The sequence below is a fragment of the Eptesicus fuscus genome, chromosome 23 (genome assembly GCF_027574615.1).
Source record: "Eptesicus fuscus isolate TK198812 chromosome 23, DD_ASM_mEF_20220401, whole genome shotgun sequence".
Classification (NCBI taxonomy): Eukaryota; Metazoa; Chordata; class Mammalia; order Chiroptera; family Vespertilionidae; genus Eptesicus; species Eptesicus fuscus.
In genome coordinates this window covers 13,361,442-13,376,582 of record NC_072495.1, presented here as the reverse complement: position 1 = coordinate 13,376,582, position 15,141 = coordinate 13,361,442, and the positions used below count along the sequence as shown (strand labels likewise).

At 58.1% G+C, this 15,141-nt stretch overlaps 1 protein-coding gene across 3 annotated transcripts in view; it reads left to right on the top strand.

Annotated features, from left to right (window-relative positions):
• Nucleotides 1-13,679, top strand: part of TXNRD2 (thioredoxin reductase 2) — a 46,847-nt gene extending 33,168 nt beyond the window's left edge. For all 3 annotated transcript variants that reach the window (XM_054712506.1, XM_054712505.1, XM_054712504.1), the window contains exons 12-18: nucleotides 4,260-4,396; nucleotides 7,404-7,499; nucleotides 7,950-8,042; nucleotides 9,674-9,745; nucleotides 9,920-10,017; nucleotides 12,225-12,433; nucleotides 13,394-13,679. In XM_054712506.1, coding sequence (XP_054568481.1) covers nucleotides 4,260-4,396; nucleotides 7,404-7,499; nucleotides 7,950-8,042; nucleotides 9,674-9,745; nucleotides 9,920-10,017; nucleotides 12,225-12,348 — 620 coding nt within the window. In that variant the 3' untranslated portion in view covers nucleotides 12,349-12,433; nucleotides 13,394-13,679. The remainder of the gene's footprint in view (nucleotides 1-4,259; nucleotides 4,397-7,403; nucleotides 7,500-7,949; nucleotides 8,043-9,673; nucleotides 9,746-9,919; nucleotides 10,018-12,224; nucleotides 12,434-13,393) is intronic.
• Nucleotides 13,680-15,141: the final 1,462 nt, after the last annotated feature.

Sequence of the window (15,141 nt, the reverse complement as noted above, 5' to 3'; positions counted from 1 at the left end):
CAACCTCCCTGCCCCCCCTTTGGGAAGGAGCAGAGCCCTTAACCCCCTGAAGCAGCCATGGGGGTGCGGCCTCCTGCCTGGCCCCGCGGTGAGGAAGCCCCACCTGGCCCGTGGCCCTCTGCTGAGGACCTGCCCCGAGGAACTAAACTGACATGTGGACATATGGCCACCTCCAGCCCGGGGGTGTCCAGGGAGCAGGACTTGGGAGCCTCCAGGAGTCCCACCGGGGGAGCCATTCAGCGATACTTGGACCCAAGCTGGTGCCAAGAGCCCAGGCTGAAGCGGGAGAGATTCGGGGGGGGGGGGGGGCGGGTTGGGGGGTGAGTATTGTGTGTGACACGCGGGGTGATGCAGCCCTGGGCACGGTGGGGGCTCCCCTCTTCCCCCAAATCCTTTGAGGAGTAGTACCTTTATTTATTTTTTTAATCCTCACCGGAGGACATGCTTATTGATTTTAAAGAGTGGGGAAGGGAGAGAGAGAGAAACATTGATGTGAAAGAGAAACATCAATCAATTGTCTTCCCATACACAGCCGAACCAGGGATCAAACTTGCAACTTTTTGGTTTATGGGATGATGCTCCAACCAACAGCCATACCGGCCAGAGTAGTACCTTTGTTTTTGCCTAAGATAAAAGGAAAATGGTCAAGGAGATGACTTGCCCGCATCTTGCTTTGTGCCATTTATGTGCAGCCTGGGCCTAGGCTGGGCGTTGTCCGTGTGGTAGAGCTGCCCTGCTTGTGCGGCCAGCCACGGGGTTCCACCCGGGCACCCACTCTCCCCCCTCTGGGCCTCCGGGGGTCCTAAAAATTCTGCCTTCAAAATGGACTGTAGAGGCAACCTGACTCATGCATTTGTATTCATAAATTTGTTATTTAGTAACAAATTTACTACTTTTAAATGTATCTTTATAGTAGTCCCCTGTTATGCATGGTTTTGCCTTCTCCTATTTCAGTTACCTGCAGTCAACTGAAGTCCAAAAATATTAAGTGAAAATTCCAGAAATAAACAGCGCATGCGTTTTAAATTGCATGCTGTTCCGAGTAGAGGGATGAGATCTTGCATGATTCCACTCCATCCTGCCTGGGACAGGAATCATCCCTTTGTCCAGGGTCTCCACGCTGTCTCTGCCTCCCACCCATTAGTCACTTAGTAGCCATCTCTGTTACCAGATCAACTGCCCAGGTATTATAGTGCTTGTGTTCAAATAACCCTTATTTTACTTAATAATGGCCCCAAAGCAGAAGAGTAGTAATGCTGACAGTTCGAATATGCCAACGAGAAGCCATAAAGTGCTTTCTTCAAGTGAAAAGGCATGCATGTATAACCGTGACTTTCAACTGCTTTGCCGCAAGAACTTTTAAAGCATGCAATCCCTGACTGCTTAGCCAGGGGCACTGACCTCTTTTCCCTTGGATTGTCAAATGAAAAAATGACAACAGTCATGTAACAATAGCCGTCCAGTGTGAGTGAATCAAAATTATACCTATTTTTTTTAGTCAGATTGGCAAAAAATGTACTTTTTGGTGTGCCACAGAATTTTAGTAATTAGTTTAGGTTTGCCATGAGATGAAAAAGGTTGAAAATTGCAGATGTATAAGAACAAAAAGTATAAGTTTCAGTACAATGCACGGTTTCAAGCATCCACGGGGGGTGTTGGAATGTATCACGTCCGTGAATAGGGGGGATACTCTATATTTTCTTCAGGACCTCGGATGTGGTTTGCTGGCATCTGCAAGGTGTGTAGTTGCCATGGTTACCACGAAGTATGTGAGGAAATGCTCTTGGCCTCCTGTGACTGGCCAGGCAGGAGTGCAGGAGAGAGTTGGGGCACAGCGTGGTCAGCATCAGAGCAAGTTGGTCTGGGGCACCAGCTTGCCCCAGCCCCCAGCAATCCCCAGGAAGTGGTGGGCATGGTGAGCTGCTGTATGCTGTGTTCCCCAGAACTGGGGGCCTGGGGAAGAACCAGCGCGCTGAGCTGTGAGCCCTCTGCCTGCAGGGACCCTCAGCCTACCCTGCCAACCCCCTCCAGTTCTGCCCACGGGGCCCAGCTCCTTCCTCACTGAGGCATAGCATGTTTCAGTCCCTTCCCAAATGCACGAGGGTTCCTGGGTGCCCACTGGTTCCAAAAGACCAATCTTCCTTACTTGGGAGTCAGGCCTGCCCCCCCCCCACCCCACCCCAGGCCATCTTGTCCAGGGCAGGACACTGGCTGCGGTGGCATGTCCCACTCTGCATTCTCACGGGTCTCCATTCATACCACTCTAGTGCCGTCAGAATGCAGGGACCTCGGAGCCTCTTGTTGCCTATGTCCGGCCTGATTGGTGATAGGTGCCAGCCTGCCTGGCACCCGATTCCTGTGGCCAAGCAGAGTGAAGAGGCTGGAGCCGGCTCCCCATGAACTTGAGAAGCACGGCTTAGCCAAGTCTCTGTTTTGACTTCCCGCTTCAAGAGAGCAGCTGGAGACGAGGTTTCCCTTTCACACGGCTTGGTCCTCCAGATGTTCAGATTGGCACCACCCGCTACCCGACCTCTTGTGTGTCTGAGCCACTGCGAGTTGTGGGAACTGTGCCTTAGAAATCATTAGTTTTTGTCATTAGGGGATCATCCTGAGCCTCTGGGGGCCATGAGCTGCCCACTACCCTCTAAGGGTCGGGCAGGAAGAGCTGCCTTTGCCACTTGCTGCTCCGTGAGGCCACATCGACTAGATGAGGGGAAAGGGGACCCGTGCTGACAGCTCAGCTGTGATGACGCCCAGGCTGTAGCATGTGGAGCCTGGCAGGGAGGCAGCTGCGCCAGCACCCCAGGGACCACTGTCCCCTGCCCCTCCTGGTCTCTCTGCACCCAAGAGCAGGATTAACCAAGCTGACTGCACCAAGGGTGGGTGTGGTGTGCTCTGCCCCTGGGCCCAGGTCTGCTCTCAACTTTGGGGGTCTCAAAGCTGGGGCTGCCTGCTGGGCAGGTCATGACACCCAGAAGTGGGGGAGCTGATGTCTGCAGCATGGAGCTGCTGCAGGAACCGCCTTCCCGCCCCCTAGAGGGGCTGTGGGGCCTGCCCTGAGACCCTGAGCAGCGCGTGAGTTTGTGCATTCTCGCTGCTTGCTCAGGTTGGCTCCCCTTCCTGTGGCCCCTGGGGCACAAGGCCACAGCTTATCCACTCAGTCAGATGGCAGGATGGAAGCGTAAAATCACCATGAAGTGCTGTCCTTGCCCCAGTGCGACCCGTCAGGAGGAGCATGGGGAGCCCTGGGGTCACAGAGAGCGGAAGGGAGGTCATATGGGGACTCACGAGGCCGTCAGCTCACCTGAGGCCCACCGATGGGCTCCATAGAGACCTCAGTGGAAAATGCACGTGCAGGACAGGAGCCACGGCTTCTGTGAGGGGCCTGGGGATGGAGAGTCCGTGTCTTCCCCGGGGGGCGTGATGTCTTTAACAGCTGCATGGCCCTGTCCCATCATGTCTGTGACTGCTCTGCCATGTCCAAGGCACCCAGGCCGGAGTGGGCTACGCCAGGATCATGGCCCCTTCATGGCGGAGGGGTTTAGTGATCACAGGCTCGATGCACATCGCCTTTGGGTCATCACTGCTTCTAGGCCTTTCTGTGGTAAGAACCAGGAACTTTATATTAAAAAAATAATAATGAATTTCAAATTTAACATTACGAGGTTTTAACTGTTCTCTGTGACACACAAGCTCTGTTTGCAGCTTTATTTATTGTTAGGACATAACCCTCTGAGGATATTCAGTTAAAATGTTGGTTCTTTCGGTTCTTGAACAAATCATCTTTCTTTTGCTCTGTTACCAGCTGCATACACACTCAGGCCCCTTTGTTTCAGGTTATTTATAGGTCATAGGGATTTCCCCCATTTTTAATTTAAATTTATTTTTTAATATGTAATCATATAGATGATTAAGAAAACAAAATTGTATCACAGGATGTGTTTAGAGAAGTCCTCTTCCTGTCTCTGTCCCTTCCCCCTGCTTCCTCCCTTTCTGAGGCCCACTGTTTCTGCTGGTCCTGCCTCATCCTTTCATTGATTCTTTGTGCAAATAAATGTAAGGGGTGTGTGTGTGTGTGTGTGTGTGTGTGTGTGTGTGTGTTTAAGGCCGCGGAGGCCAGGAGTCCCCCGACGATGTTTGTGTTTGATGTTTTACCAATTCTATAGGCAGTCTGAGAAGTGTTTCAAATAAACCAAGGGATCTTGGTCAGAACGGCTAAAGAAAACAGCAGTAAATAAATTGCTCTTTCTTTCCTTCAGGGCGAGTTCCAGAAACCAGAAATCTGAATTTGGAGAAGGCTGGAGTGAACACCAACCCTGAGAGTAAGAAGATCCTGGTTGATGCCCGGGAAGCCACCTCCGTCCCCCATATCTATGCCATTGGAGACACAGCGGAGGTATGGCTAGTGCCCGATGCCTGACCCCCCTCCCCCCGGCCACCTACCCTGGCCAGGCCTTGGGGAAACACATGGCCAAGTCCCAGGCGCCATTAGACTTGAGTTCTGGGAGGAATCGGGCATCAGCCTCTGCTCTCTCGAATGCTCTTCCTTGCCGTGGAGGGCAGGTGGGGACCCTTACCCATGGCTTAGAGCCCCGTTAGAAGATTCCTATTGCAAACCTCTGCGTCAGCTCTGAGGCAAGGGCACCTGTTCACTGCCGTGGCCGCCTCAACCTCCCCGCAGGTGGGCAGAGGTGCAGGCCCTGGAAATGCTGCCATGTTGGCCCCAGAGCACTGGGTCTGACCTCCTTGCCTCAGTTTACGCTCTGATCTCTGGGCGGGTCCGTACTCTCCCTGGGCTGGCAGATGGGAGATGGGCAGGGCCTGAGGGCCCTGGAGCCTGACAGCGTGTGGGCCCAGCCCCACTCAGGCCTGCCTGTTCCCTCCTCTGGAAAGGAGGGCGCACACCACCTGCGAGTCCCTGGTGGAAGCCCTGTCCCCCTCACAGGCTCCTACAAGCTGGTCAGTTGTGGGGCCCCTGCTCCCCCAAAGCCTCAGGAGCAATCAGCCTGCCCCACACGTGTGCAGCACATACCGAGGAAGTGGCTCAGGAGAGTCCCTGGTCAAAGGGGACTGAGGGGCACCAGGCACCCGGACCCCAGCAGCCTCCTGGCCTTGAGACCTGCTGGCATCATTGACGTGTATGTTAGTTTCCCAGGGCTGCCATCACAAATCACGCAGACGGGGTGGCTTAGAACGATGGAAGTTTACTTTCTCTGGTTCTGGAGCCTGGAGGTCTGAAGTCTCCCCCTCCGAAGCCTCTAGGGGAAGGACCTTTCTGGCCCCTTCTAGCATCTGATGGCCCAGCCAGTCCAGGCTTGGAGCTGCAGCTCTGCAGTCTCTGTCTCACGTGACCGTCTCCTCCAGGGGGCTGTGCTCTTGCTCATCTCTTGGCAGGACCCTCTCATTGGATTTAGGGCCCACCCTAATCCAGTATGACCTCATCTCCATCCTTACCTTAATCATTTCTGCAAAGACCTTTATTTCCAAATAAGGCCACATGCTGAGGTTCCAGGCAGAGGTGAATTGGGGCGGGGGAGGGGGGGAGCTATTAAACATACAATGATGTGCTAATTTACATTCATTCAACGTGTACTGACTGAGTGCCCGCTGTTCTGGTACCAAGCACTTTTCTGGGTTCTGGGGCCACTGCAGGAACAGATAAAATCCCAGGCCTCAAAGAGGTAACATTCTGGTAGTGGTCACAGGTGACAAATACATGAGTAAACTATTTCCGATTCAGAAGATGCTTAGTTATTGGGGGTCAGGAGAGACCTAAGGGGGGGGGTGGGGGAGGGGGCAGTGAGGGAAGCCTGGGCTGGAGAAGAGCTAGAAAAGGCACAGGGGAGCTGAATGAGGATGCTTGTGCCCAGGTACCCAGGGAACCCACTTTGGGAAATGCCTAGGGGTGGGGAAGCCAGTATCTAAGGTGAGTGGGTCCCTAGGTGGGGCATCCTGGAGCTGAGAGGCAGTTGTCACTGATGCTATGGGACCATCCTTCCCTCAGCGTCACCTGCCAGCCTCTGCTGTGGTCATGATATTTGGGGGCCTTCGGGAGAGCTTGGACACATGGAGACGGGCCAGGACAGGTACATGCAAGGCTGGGCCTTCCTGTTGTTCCTGAAGGGCCAGTTTTCCCATCCGGCATGGGGCTTCGGGGACAGCTCAGCTGGGGCGTGTGGCCAGAGCTCTGGTCAGTTCCCCTCCAGGTCAGCTTTGACCATCTAATCGTCCTGTTGTGTGAACGGAAGTGTCCCGTGGACCCAACCTGCATAGCCAGCCACAGTTGCTCAGTGTGATCTCTGATGGCCTGGAAGTGGCATTCGCTGCTGGTGTCCATCCTGTGAGCTGTGCCCTCAGGTAGTATCATGGTCTTGGGAGAGAGCCCAGTTCGAATAAGACGCGCTCTCTATGCACCCCAGGACCTGAGTGAGTTGGAGTTCCATCAGCTGCAGGGCTTGTGCTAACATGGCAGAAACTGTTAATATTTTAGACCAGCGGTCGCCAACCTTTCGGTCCTCATGGACCACCAGTGGTTCGCGGACCACCGGTTAGCGACCGCTGTTTTAGACCACGTGGCCAGGAACATACGGCACACACAAGGCATTATTTATTCAGATATTAAATTTGCTTACTTGGAAAGGTCATTCTGAGCAGGCACAAGGGTTAACACCGCAATGGTCCGGGTTGGGGGGGGAGCCATTGTTGAGTGCGATACCGTGCGCGTGCGCCTGGAGGTTTCCGCAGCTAGCCAGGCTCAGTGGAATGCACAGCCTGCTCTCCTGAGTTATCTCTGTGGATCTCCATTCATTTCTGGAATGTCAAACAACATCTGCATTTCCTGCTGCTGCAGGGGTGATTGGCAGCCTGTCCCAGGCCTACCCGTGCAGGAACGCTGGGGGCTGTGTCCCCCACTCCCCACCGCAGGACACACACTGGGACAGAGGGGACCCCAGGAGAGCGGCATTTTCACTTTGGGTTTGTAATGGGCTGTGATGAGCTGTGTCAGGAGCACACAGAATGCTTCCAGGGCCCCGTTTAGCCAGAATCCCAGTTCGCTGAATGGCTGAGTGGCAGCAGGATCTCCTGAGCTTTGTTGTGCGCTCAGCTCTGCAAGGTCACTGACATGAAGAAGGGGTGCAGTCGAAGCCACAGGGGAGCCTGGCAGGCTGGTTAGAAGCTCACCGCTCTGCCGGGGAAGGTGTGATCACCCAGAGCAGGACAGAGGGAGTGAGGAGAGAGCCACAGGCTTGCGGAGGGCCTGCTGTCCCGCTGCAGAGGCCCCGCAGCAAACAGCGTTGGGGAGTTTCTGAAAGAGAGACACCTCACCAGGGAGGTGGAGGGCGATGGAGGGACTGCACAGACTCCCTTACAAGACATGCTTCACACTTCTCCTTCCTCGTCAGGGGCGGCCTGAGCTGACACCCACAGCTATCATGGCAGGGAGGCTCCTGGCCCAGAGGCTCTGCGATCAGTCCTCAGACCTGATGGACTATGACAATGTGAGTGCTCACTGCTCTTCACAGGCTAGCTTCAGCCTGAAGTGTGAGGGATATGTGTGCGTGTCTGTATGTGGGGGTGCACGTATGTACACATCTGTGTATGTGCATGTGGGTGTGTGGTGTGAGTACATGCACGTCTCTGTGTACATATATCTGTGCATTTTGTGCATGTCTTTGCATATGTGCATGCATATTATGGGTGTATATGTACACATCTGCATGTGCGTGCGTGTGGGGGTGTGTACATCAGTGAGTGGGTGCATGTCTGCATGTTTATGTGTGTGTGCATACGCGTGTGAAGTTTAGCTCTGTGGGTGGGGCCCAGGAATAAGTGAGTGAGTCTGCCCACTGCTTGTGGCCTGCCAGCCAGCGTGTCTGGTGACTTGGCCCGGTGAGAACCTTCCATCTTGGGTCCCCAGCAGTGTGCCTGACTCAGAACCTTCTTTCCAGGTCCCCACGACCGTGTTCACCCCGCTGGAATACGGCTGTGTGGGGCTGTCCGAGGAGGCGGCTGTGGCACGCCACGGAGAGGAGCACGTGGAGGTAAGTCAGGGCCCCGAGCAGAAGGGGCTGCCACAACGTGACACCTGTGGCACTCGTGCCCTCTGACACCCCCTCCCTGAGAGGCCCCGCAGGCAAGCAGGAGAGCTGGCTTTCCTGCATCCCAGGACTGCATCTTTGAGGGCAGGAGCAGGGCGGGGCATGGGGCCCAGGACCAGGGCTGTGAGGCTGTGATGTGGCTGGAAGGGACATGTGAGTGGGAGTGTTAGAGGGAGGCCTCGGGAGCCTTTGGGGTGTGGCCACCTCACAGGGGACACGTGTCTCCCTAGACCTGGAAAGGCTTCTCCTGCACTCTGACCTCTAACCCTCGTCCCCTATCCTCCTGCCCCAGCCTGGCCCTGCCCCCAGGTACCTCAACTTCCTGCATCTCCCCAGCTCCCCTGTGGTTCCTGCCGTCTGTGACCCCTCACCCCACCCAGCCCCATGCCAGCTTCTGCCTCTGCTCCTCTTACGAGACCCTCCTAGTCCCCGCAGGCCCCCGGCAGCCCAGACTCGGCCTCTCATCCCAGAGGCAGGGCTTTCCTCAGACAAGGCTGCTCCTGGGGTCTGCTCCGACGGGCCAGCTGTGCCTGGGCTGGCACAGCGCGTGCCCAGGCAGCCTGGCAGGACGCGGGGACACTCTGGATGCTGGAAGCCTTCAGTGTGGCTCCCTCTCGCTGCAGCAGCCTGCAGGCGGGCCGATTAGAAACCAGACCCCATGTGGCCGGCACAGCAGGGCTTGGTGCCCTCTGGGAATAAGGCACTGGACTCCAGGGCCTGCCCCTTGCCCCAGCGCCCCAGTCCCCTCCATCAACAGGCCAGGCTTGACAGGCCGGCCTTCCCCTCAGCACTTTATTTGCTATTTTTGTTTGATTCATCGCAAGTACACTGGGACATATGTTCATGGCATTTTATAATGTTGTTTTATGTTTCACAATGTTGAATGGCCAAATACCCTTTGTTTGTTTTTTTTACAATTCTGTCTTAGTTAGAACAATATTCTCTGAAGCTCCATTAATTAATAATGGCTGTGCAACACATGTGAGGGCCCTGCTCATTTTTTACTCGGCCGCAGCCCTGAGCGCGCTGTCGGTCCCTTCTCGGGTGCTGAAAGCCTTTGTCCGACAGCTCCGGTGTGGGCTTGGGGGGTGCCCTGCGCCTGCCCCCTCCTCCCTGCTCAGTGAGGGCCCACCAAGCCCCAGGGTGCCTGAGGGAGGCCAGATGGCCACCCGCTAACCCGCTCCTGTCTCCCACTGCCTCAGTCACCCGGTCACTCTGCAGCGTCCACTCAGACTGCCCTCCTGGGTGGTTCCCATGCCCTGTGCCGAGCTTTGGGCCCAGTGACCAGTCACAGCGGGTGGCACTCACCTGGCGCCTGCTCTGCTGCTGTGGTTCATGGGGACCTCGGCCTGAATGGGAGAGGCCTGCCCTGCCGTGTGGCTCTGGCCATAGACTGTGTGTGGGAGAGAGGTTGCTCTTCAAGGCCAGCCAGCCACGTCCTGGCCCCAGACCACAGCCACGTGGGAGATCCCGAGCCCCTGCTGTGTTCGCACAGCCTGTCAGAGCTGGAAGCAGTCCAGGGGGCTTGATGGGCTGCAGCCACTGACTCCAGGAATCGGTATCTTGTCGCCCAGGTTTATCACGCCTATTATAAGCCACTGGAGTTCACAGTGGCTGAACGGGACGCGTCCCAGTGTTACATAAAGGTGAGTGTCCTCGGGGGCCAGGCCGGGGCATGCCAGGGGGTGAGAGAGAGGGAAAGAGTGGGCCCTGGGGGTGGGGGAGCCCCCCATGGCCACACATACACTGGGTGGGGGTGGTCCACAGGCAGCCCCGGGGTCCCCCCTCCAGCCGATGGCAGCTGCCAATGTGGCTTTCAGATGGTGTGCCTGCGGAAGCCCCCAAAGCCGGTGCTGGGCCTGCACTTCCTGGGCCCCAACGCAGGTGAAGTTACTCAAGGATTTGCTCTGGGGATCAAGTAAGTCCGGAAGAATGCGGCTGTTACTCGATGCTCCGACGGGTGTCCCTCTGAACGCTGGCAGCGCTACAGTGAACGTCCGCTGCGTTGACGTTGCTTTCATGTAGCTTTGTCTGCGTTCTCGGCAGAACGTCTCCCCCGATGGGGCAGGTTCAGCCAGACAAGAGGCAGCTTTCTTCTCCAGCCAAACCCAGTTAAGCCGGCCACACTGAGCGTGTATGGCTAGGCCACTTGGGGAGCAAGAGGAGAGCATCATGTCCTTGGCTGGCCCTCGGGCCGGGGGCGGGGTGGCACTCTTGGGGTCTTCTCTAACTCAGAATGAGCAGGGTTGGGGCCCTTGTTCATGGGGCCCAGCACCCAGGTGGTCATGAGCCAGGTCTCAGCCTCAGGTGTACTGTGAGCGCCAGCCCCGCTGGGCAGGCACTTGTCTGCTGGAGCCCCAGCCATTGTCTGGGTCTTGGGCACAGGCTGTGCACTGTGGGGCCCCTGCCTGGAGCCTTTGCTGACAGAGGTTCTGGGTATGAGTGGGTTGTCTAGGGCAGTGAGGAGGTTGGGCAGCTGGGTGTGGGCCTGCCAGAGGCCGGGGAGGGGGGGAAGGGGGGAGAGGGGAGGGGCTGGACTCATAAAGGAAGACATGTACCTCCCGGATCCCCACGGATGCTTGGGGTGTGTGGAGGTTCAAGGAGCAGGGTCGATACCCAGAAAACCTGATGATGGAGGGCTACAAAGGCGAGGGTCTAGTCCAGGCGTCCCAGGGACACCCCAGCCTCCGCATGGGCCCTCAGATGGGGCACCCGTCACAGGGCAGCGAGCCTCAGGCCTACCATTGCCCTCCTAGCCCTTCCCACACACGTCCAGGTGATCACTGGGTTGTGGGGTCAGGTTCTCCCTGGAGGGGAAGGGGAGCTGGGCCTTGGAGGAGAGGAGGGTGGGCAGGGCTGGGTCCAGGACTGGACTAACATCCTTGGAACGTGTGTCTGTGGTCCTTAATCACGGGATTCATCTTACATAGAGTGACCATTGGAAGGAGGACCGTGAGCCTGGTACAAGGCTCTGCTGAGCCTTGCCAGAGCCCACTGTAGGGAGGGCAGTCCACCCTGGGCACAAGGAGAACAGCTGAGGGTGCCCCCTGGAGCCCAGCCCCTGACCTGTGTGAGGGCTGGCAGGCCGGCTTCCACAGCTCCAGCCCAGATCCCTGTGGCCGCTGGGACACGGAGAGCCACAGCTCTTCCCCCGAAGCCATCTCCATGCTCCGGCATGTGGATGCTTTTGCCAGGACTGTCACTCAGCTGGAACAATTTCTGGAAACTCAGCCTTTTTAATAATGCAACTGCAAAGGGCTGGTTTGTTTCATATGCAAAGAACTCTTAGAAATCAACAGTAATTATAGTGCGAATCCAATAGACACGAGAACACGAATAGGCAATTCAGAGGAAGAGAACATAAAAATAAGGAGAGAGCTGATGTGTCTCAGTCAGGATTTTAAAATGTGATTGAAACACCAAGAAACCCTTTCGGTGGGGAGGGCGTCCAGCACACCCATTTCCAGCGTCCGCACGGTGGAGACGCCGAAGCTCTGAGCAGGTCAGTGGAGCCATGAGAACGGTGTGTCCGTCAGTCGGGAGGAAGGCCCTCTGTCCACATTTGAAATGAACACACTAGTCATTCATGGCAGGACTCCTCCCACCAGACAGCCATTCCAGCACGCGTGTGCACAGACAGGAAGAGCCGTGCGACGGGAGTGCCCCGTGGGGTGCCCACACACAGCGTGCCCGGGAGTGCAGTGCGTGGGGAGGGGTTGTTGCTGAGCGTGCAGGCGGCACTTGTGTGATAAGTGCCGGGTGCTGAGCAGCAGGGCAGGTGCAGGCTGCGGGAGTGAAACGTGGGCTCAGGCAGACTGAGGTGGAGCCACAGCCCAAGCGGAGCTGGGTCTGGTGGGCGGCGAGCAGCAGGGGGCCAGGCTGGAGCAAGTGAGGGAAGGTCAGGTGGGAGGCGGGCATTTTCTTGGAGGGAGATGCGATGGGTCCAGCTGTTGTTGGCAGGTGTTTCCGGCTGCTGGCGGGAGGAGCGAGGGTGGGGGCCGGGGTTGGGAGGAGGTGAGAAGACCAAGACTTCTGAGGTGCCCTCCTGTGTGCCACCTTCCCGGGGACAGGGTAACATGAACACGTCTCCCTGCACTGCCTCACGGCCCCTCCCCCTGCGTGTAGGTGTGGGGCCTCCTATGCGCAGGTGATGCGGACAGTGGGCATCCACCCCACTTGTGCCGAGGAGGTGACCAAACTGCGTATCACCAAGCGCTCCGGCTTGGACTCGACCGTGACTGGCTGCTGAGGTTAAGCCGCCATCCCTGCCAAGCCCAGGGCACACGGCACACCTGCTGCCCCCACAGCCAGGCCCTTTGGGGCTTTGGATCCAGGTACGTGTGGGGCGGGCTCCCAGTAAGGATAGAGCAGTGACAGAAGGGGGGAGGGTGCCACTGTGAACCGCCCTCCAGGTGCCTGGCAGGCTGTACCTGCTGTGCCACCTCAGAGGGGAGCCCTGGGCCCGGGCCATAGTAACCAAAGACACAAGGATGGGAAAGGAGGCCACTGGGGGCCTTACCCCACCCTCCCCACCCTCCCCAGGATGCCCCGGACCCTGGCCTGGCTGCCGCTGCTCCCACAGGCAGGAAGTGTCTTGAGGCTGGGCTCACACCCACCTCGGGTGGCTGTGCCGGGTGGGACACGGGGTGTGGAAAGCGCCCCCAGGCTGAGCCCCGTGGGCCGCTGGGTGGGCGGAGCGGGCCTCCCTCTCCCGTCCTGCTCCGAGCACCCGCTCGTTTCCCTCTCGCCCAGAAGGTGGAGGTGCTGCCTTGCGCACAGCTGCCGCCGCACAGCTGCTTCTGCTAGAGCTGCGCAAAGCCGGGCCGGGCCAGCCGCGGCCGGAAGCCTCTAGCTACATTGTTGCCTCCAACCCTCCTCTGAGGAGGAAGACATTAGCGAGACCCTCCCTGACCCCTGCCAAAGGGCTGCCTGTGGTCAGAGCCTTGCACCTCTCAGACCCAACATCCTCCGGCCTCAGCCTGAGGGGCCGTGCAGTGGCTCAGGGCCTCTCCAGGGGCTCCGTGGGCACCTGCTCCACCAGGTGCCCCCGTCAGGGCTGCCTTCGATATAGACAAACACGGGGCATCCTGAGGGAACTCTTACCTGAGGGTCACACCTAAAAGACGATAAAAATTTTATCATCGCAAAGTAGTTTTCACAGTACAGTGCCCCCAATGACTCATCCCGGGGGTACATCTGCCCTGAGAGGGTCCCGGCGTGGGGGCACGAGAGTCGTGGCCACGGGGATGCGGGGATGGTGTGGCCCTCTCGTGCTGACCCCCCACCTTTGGCAGGACACTGAAGGCCCAGCCCAGGCGACCCTCAGCCCAGCCTGGAGAGCCCCGGAGGTATCTGGCGTGGGCGGCGTGTCTGGATGGACTGCCCGTGTGCCCTGCAGGGATGGCTCCCGTGGGACGTCAGCCCCCACACCTGCCCTGTTGCCCCTCCTGCCCGGGCCGGCCCTGCCAGGCCCCCGATGCCAGATGATGACGACCTGCGCAGAAACCCACCCCGTGGGCTGCCCACGTCTGAGCCCCCCTGGTATTTCTGGAGTGCAAATAAAGAGGGTGTTTTCCTGAAGTGTGCCCTGCCTCTGGTGCCCCCGATGTCCCCCCACCAGCCTTTCATATCCCCCCAGCCCTCCGCATCACCTCCCTTCATCATTTGGGAACTGCTTCCAGATGGTTCTGCAACGGGAGCTGGGTGGCATCCCTGCGTTCCTAGCATCAGTGCCTCGGAAGACCCTGACCCTTCCTCCCCGCACGGATCTCGGGGAACCCCTCCCGGCACCCTCTACGCTCACAGGTACTCTGAGCTCCCGGTAGGTGAGCATCCTGCCAGCAGTGTGACCCGGCGACAGGAGCGGGCAGGGGTTGGAGGCTCTCTGTCCCCTGAATGTCAGGCACCTCATTCGTTTTCATGGTGGCCTCCAAGTCAGCTTGTGTGCTGTGCTCCGGCTAATCCTGCACATTGAGGCTTGATGGTGCCTGTCAGTCACCGCAGACAGATAGGCTGACAGCGCCGGGCAGGGCCTGGCATTGTGCTGGGGCTTTAGTGGCGGTTAATCTCATGTCTTTCTTAAGAAAACATCACTTAGTCTGCCGGCCCGGGAGCCTTGGATGGGACCCTGCTTGTCAGCAAACAAAGGAATGTCTTTGCACCTTAATGGGCCTACGGGAGCCTCGGCTCTGTGTGAAGCGTGTGCAGGAGCTCTCAGACGCCCAATTAAGATGCCAAGTGCTGGGCTGGGCCGGGCCCTCTCGACAAGTGCAGCGCGAGATCAGCCGTGTCCCATTTAACGCACGGCTGGCGGCGCGCCCCATGCTGGATCCTGCGAGGGCCGCCTCTCCACGGGGAGGGGGTGTGCCCCTGTCGTGGAGGCAAAGGCGAGGTCTGCAGAGGTCAGCTAACGCGGGCTGCCAGGGCAGCAGGAGGGGCCCTCTCGGCAGGGGCTTCAGATTCCTTGAGCCGGATCGGTCTCTGCCTTGGGGCAAATGAGGAGCCTGAAATGGGCTTGTTGCTTCTGGTGATGATGGAAATGATGCTGCCTGAGTGGGAGCCCTCGTGCACACTGGGCACCTCTCTGGGGCGAGGGTCAGGATCGCCCACCACTGGCTGCCGGGGTGCTCCCACGTGCCTACCCCCAGCCCCCCCGGTGGTTTTCTCTGCACGCCCCTTTCCGCAGTACCAACCTTGCACCTGCCGTGTCTGTAATGCCCACTCTGTGCTGTCTGGCCTGTGCCATCACCTAGGAGAGAGCAATGCACCCTCGGTGCTGGGCACCGCCAGCCTCACTGTCCAGTCCTGCGGATGTGAGCACAGGGCCCGCTGGCTCCCCTGCATGGGGTTCACATCTTTTCGGTAAATGGTGGGCAGGGGCCTGGCCCAGCTGAAAGCCTACCACAGAGGGCCTGGCCTTGGCGACCGCCATCGCCGGAGCCACCTTTGAGCCGCATGCTGTGTCAGTATGCAGTTGCTGCCATGGTGCCCAGTAACCTGGACTCCCACATGGACTCCCTGCTCTGTGGGGCCTGGGGACCAG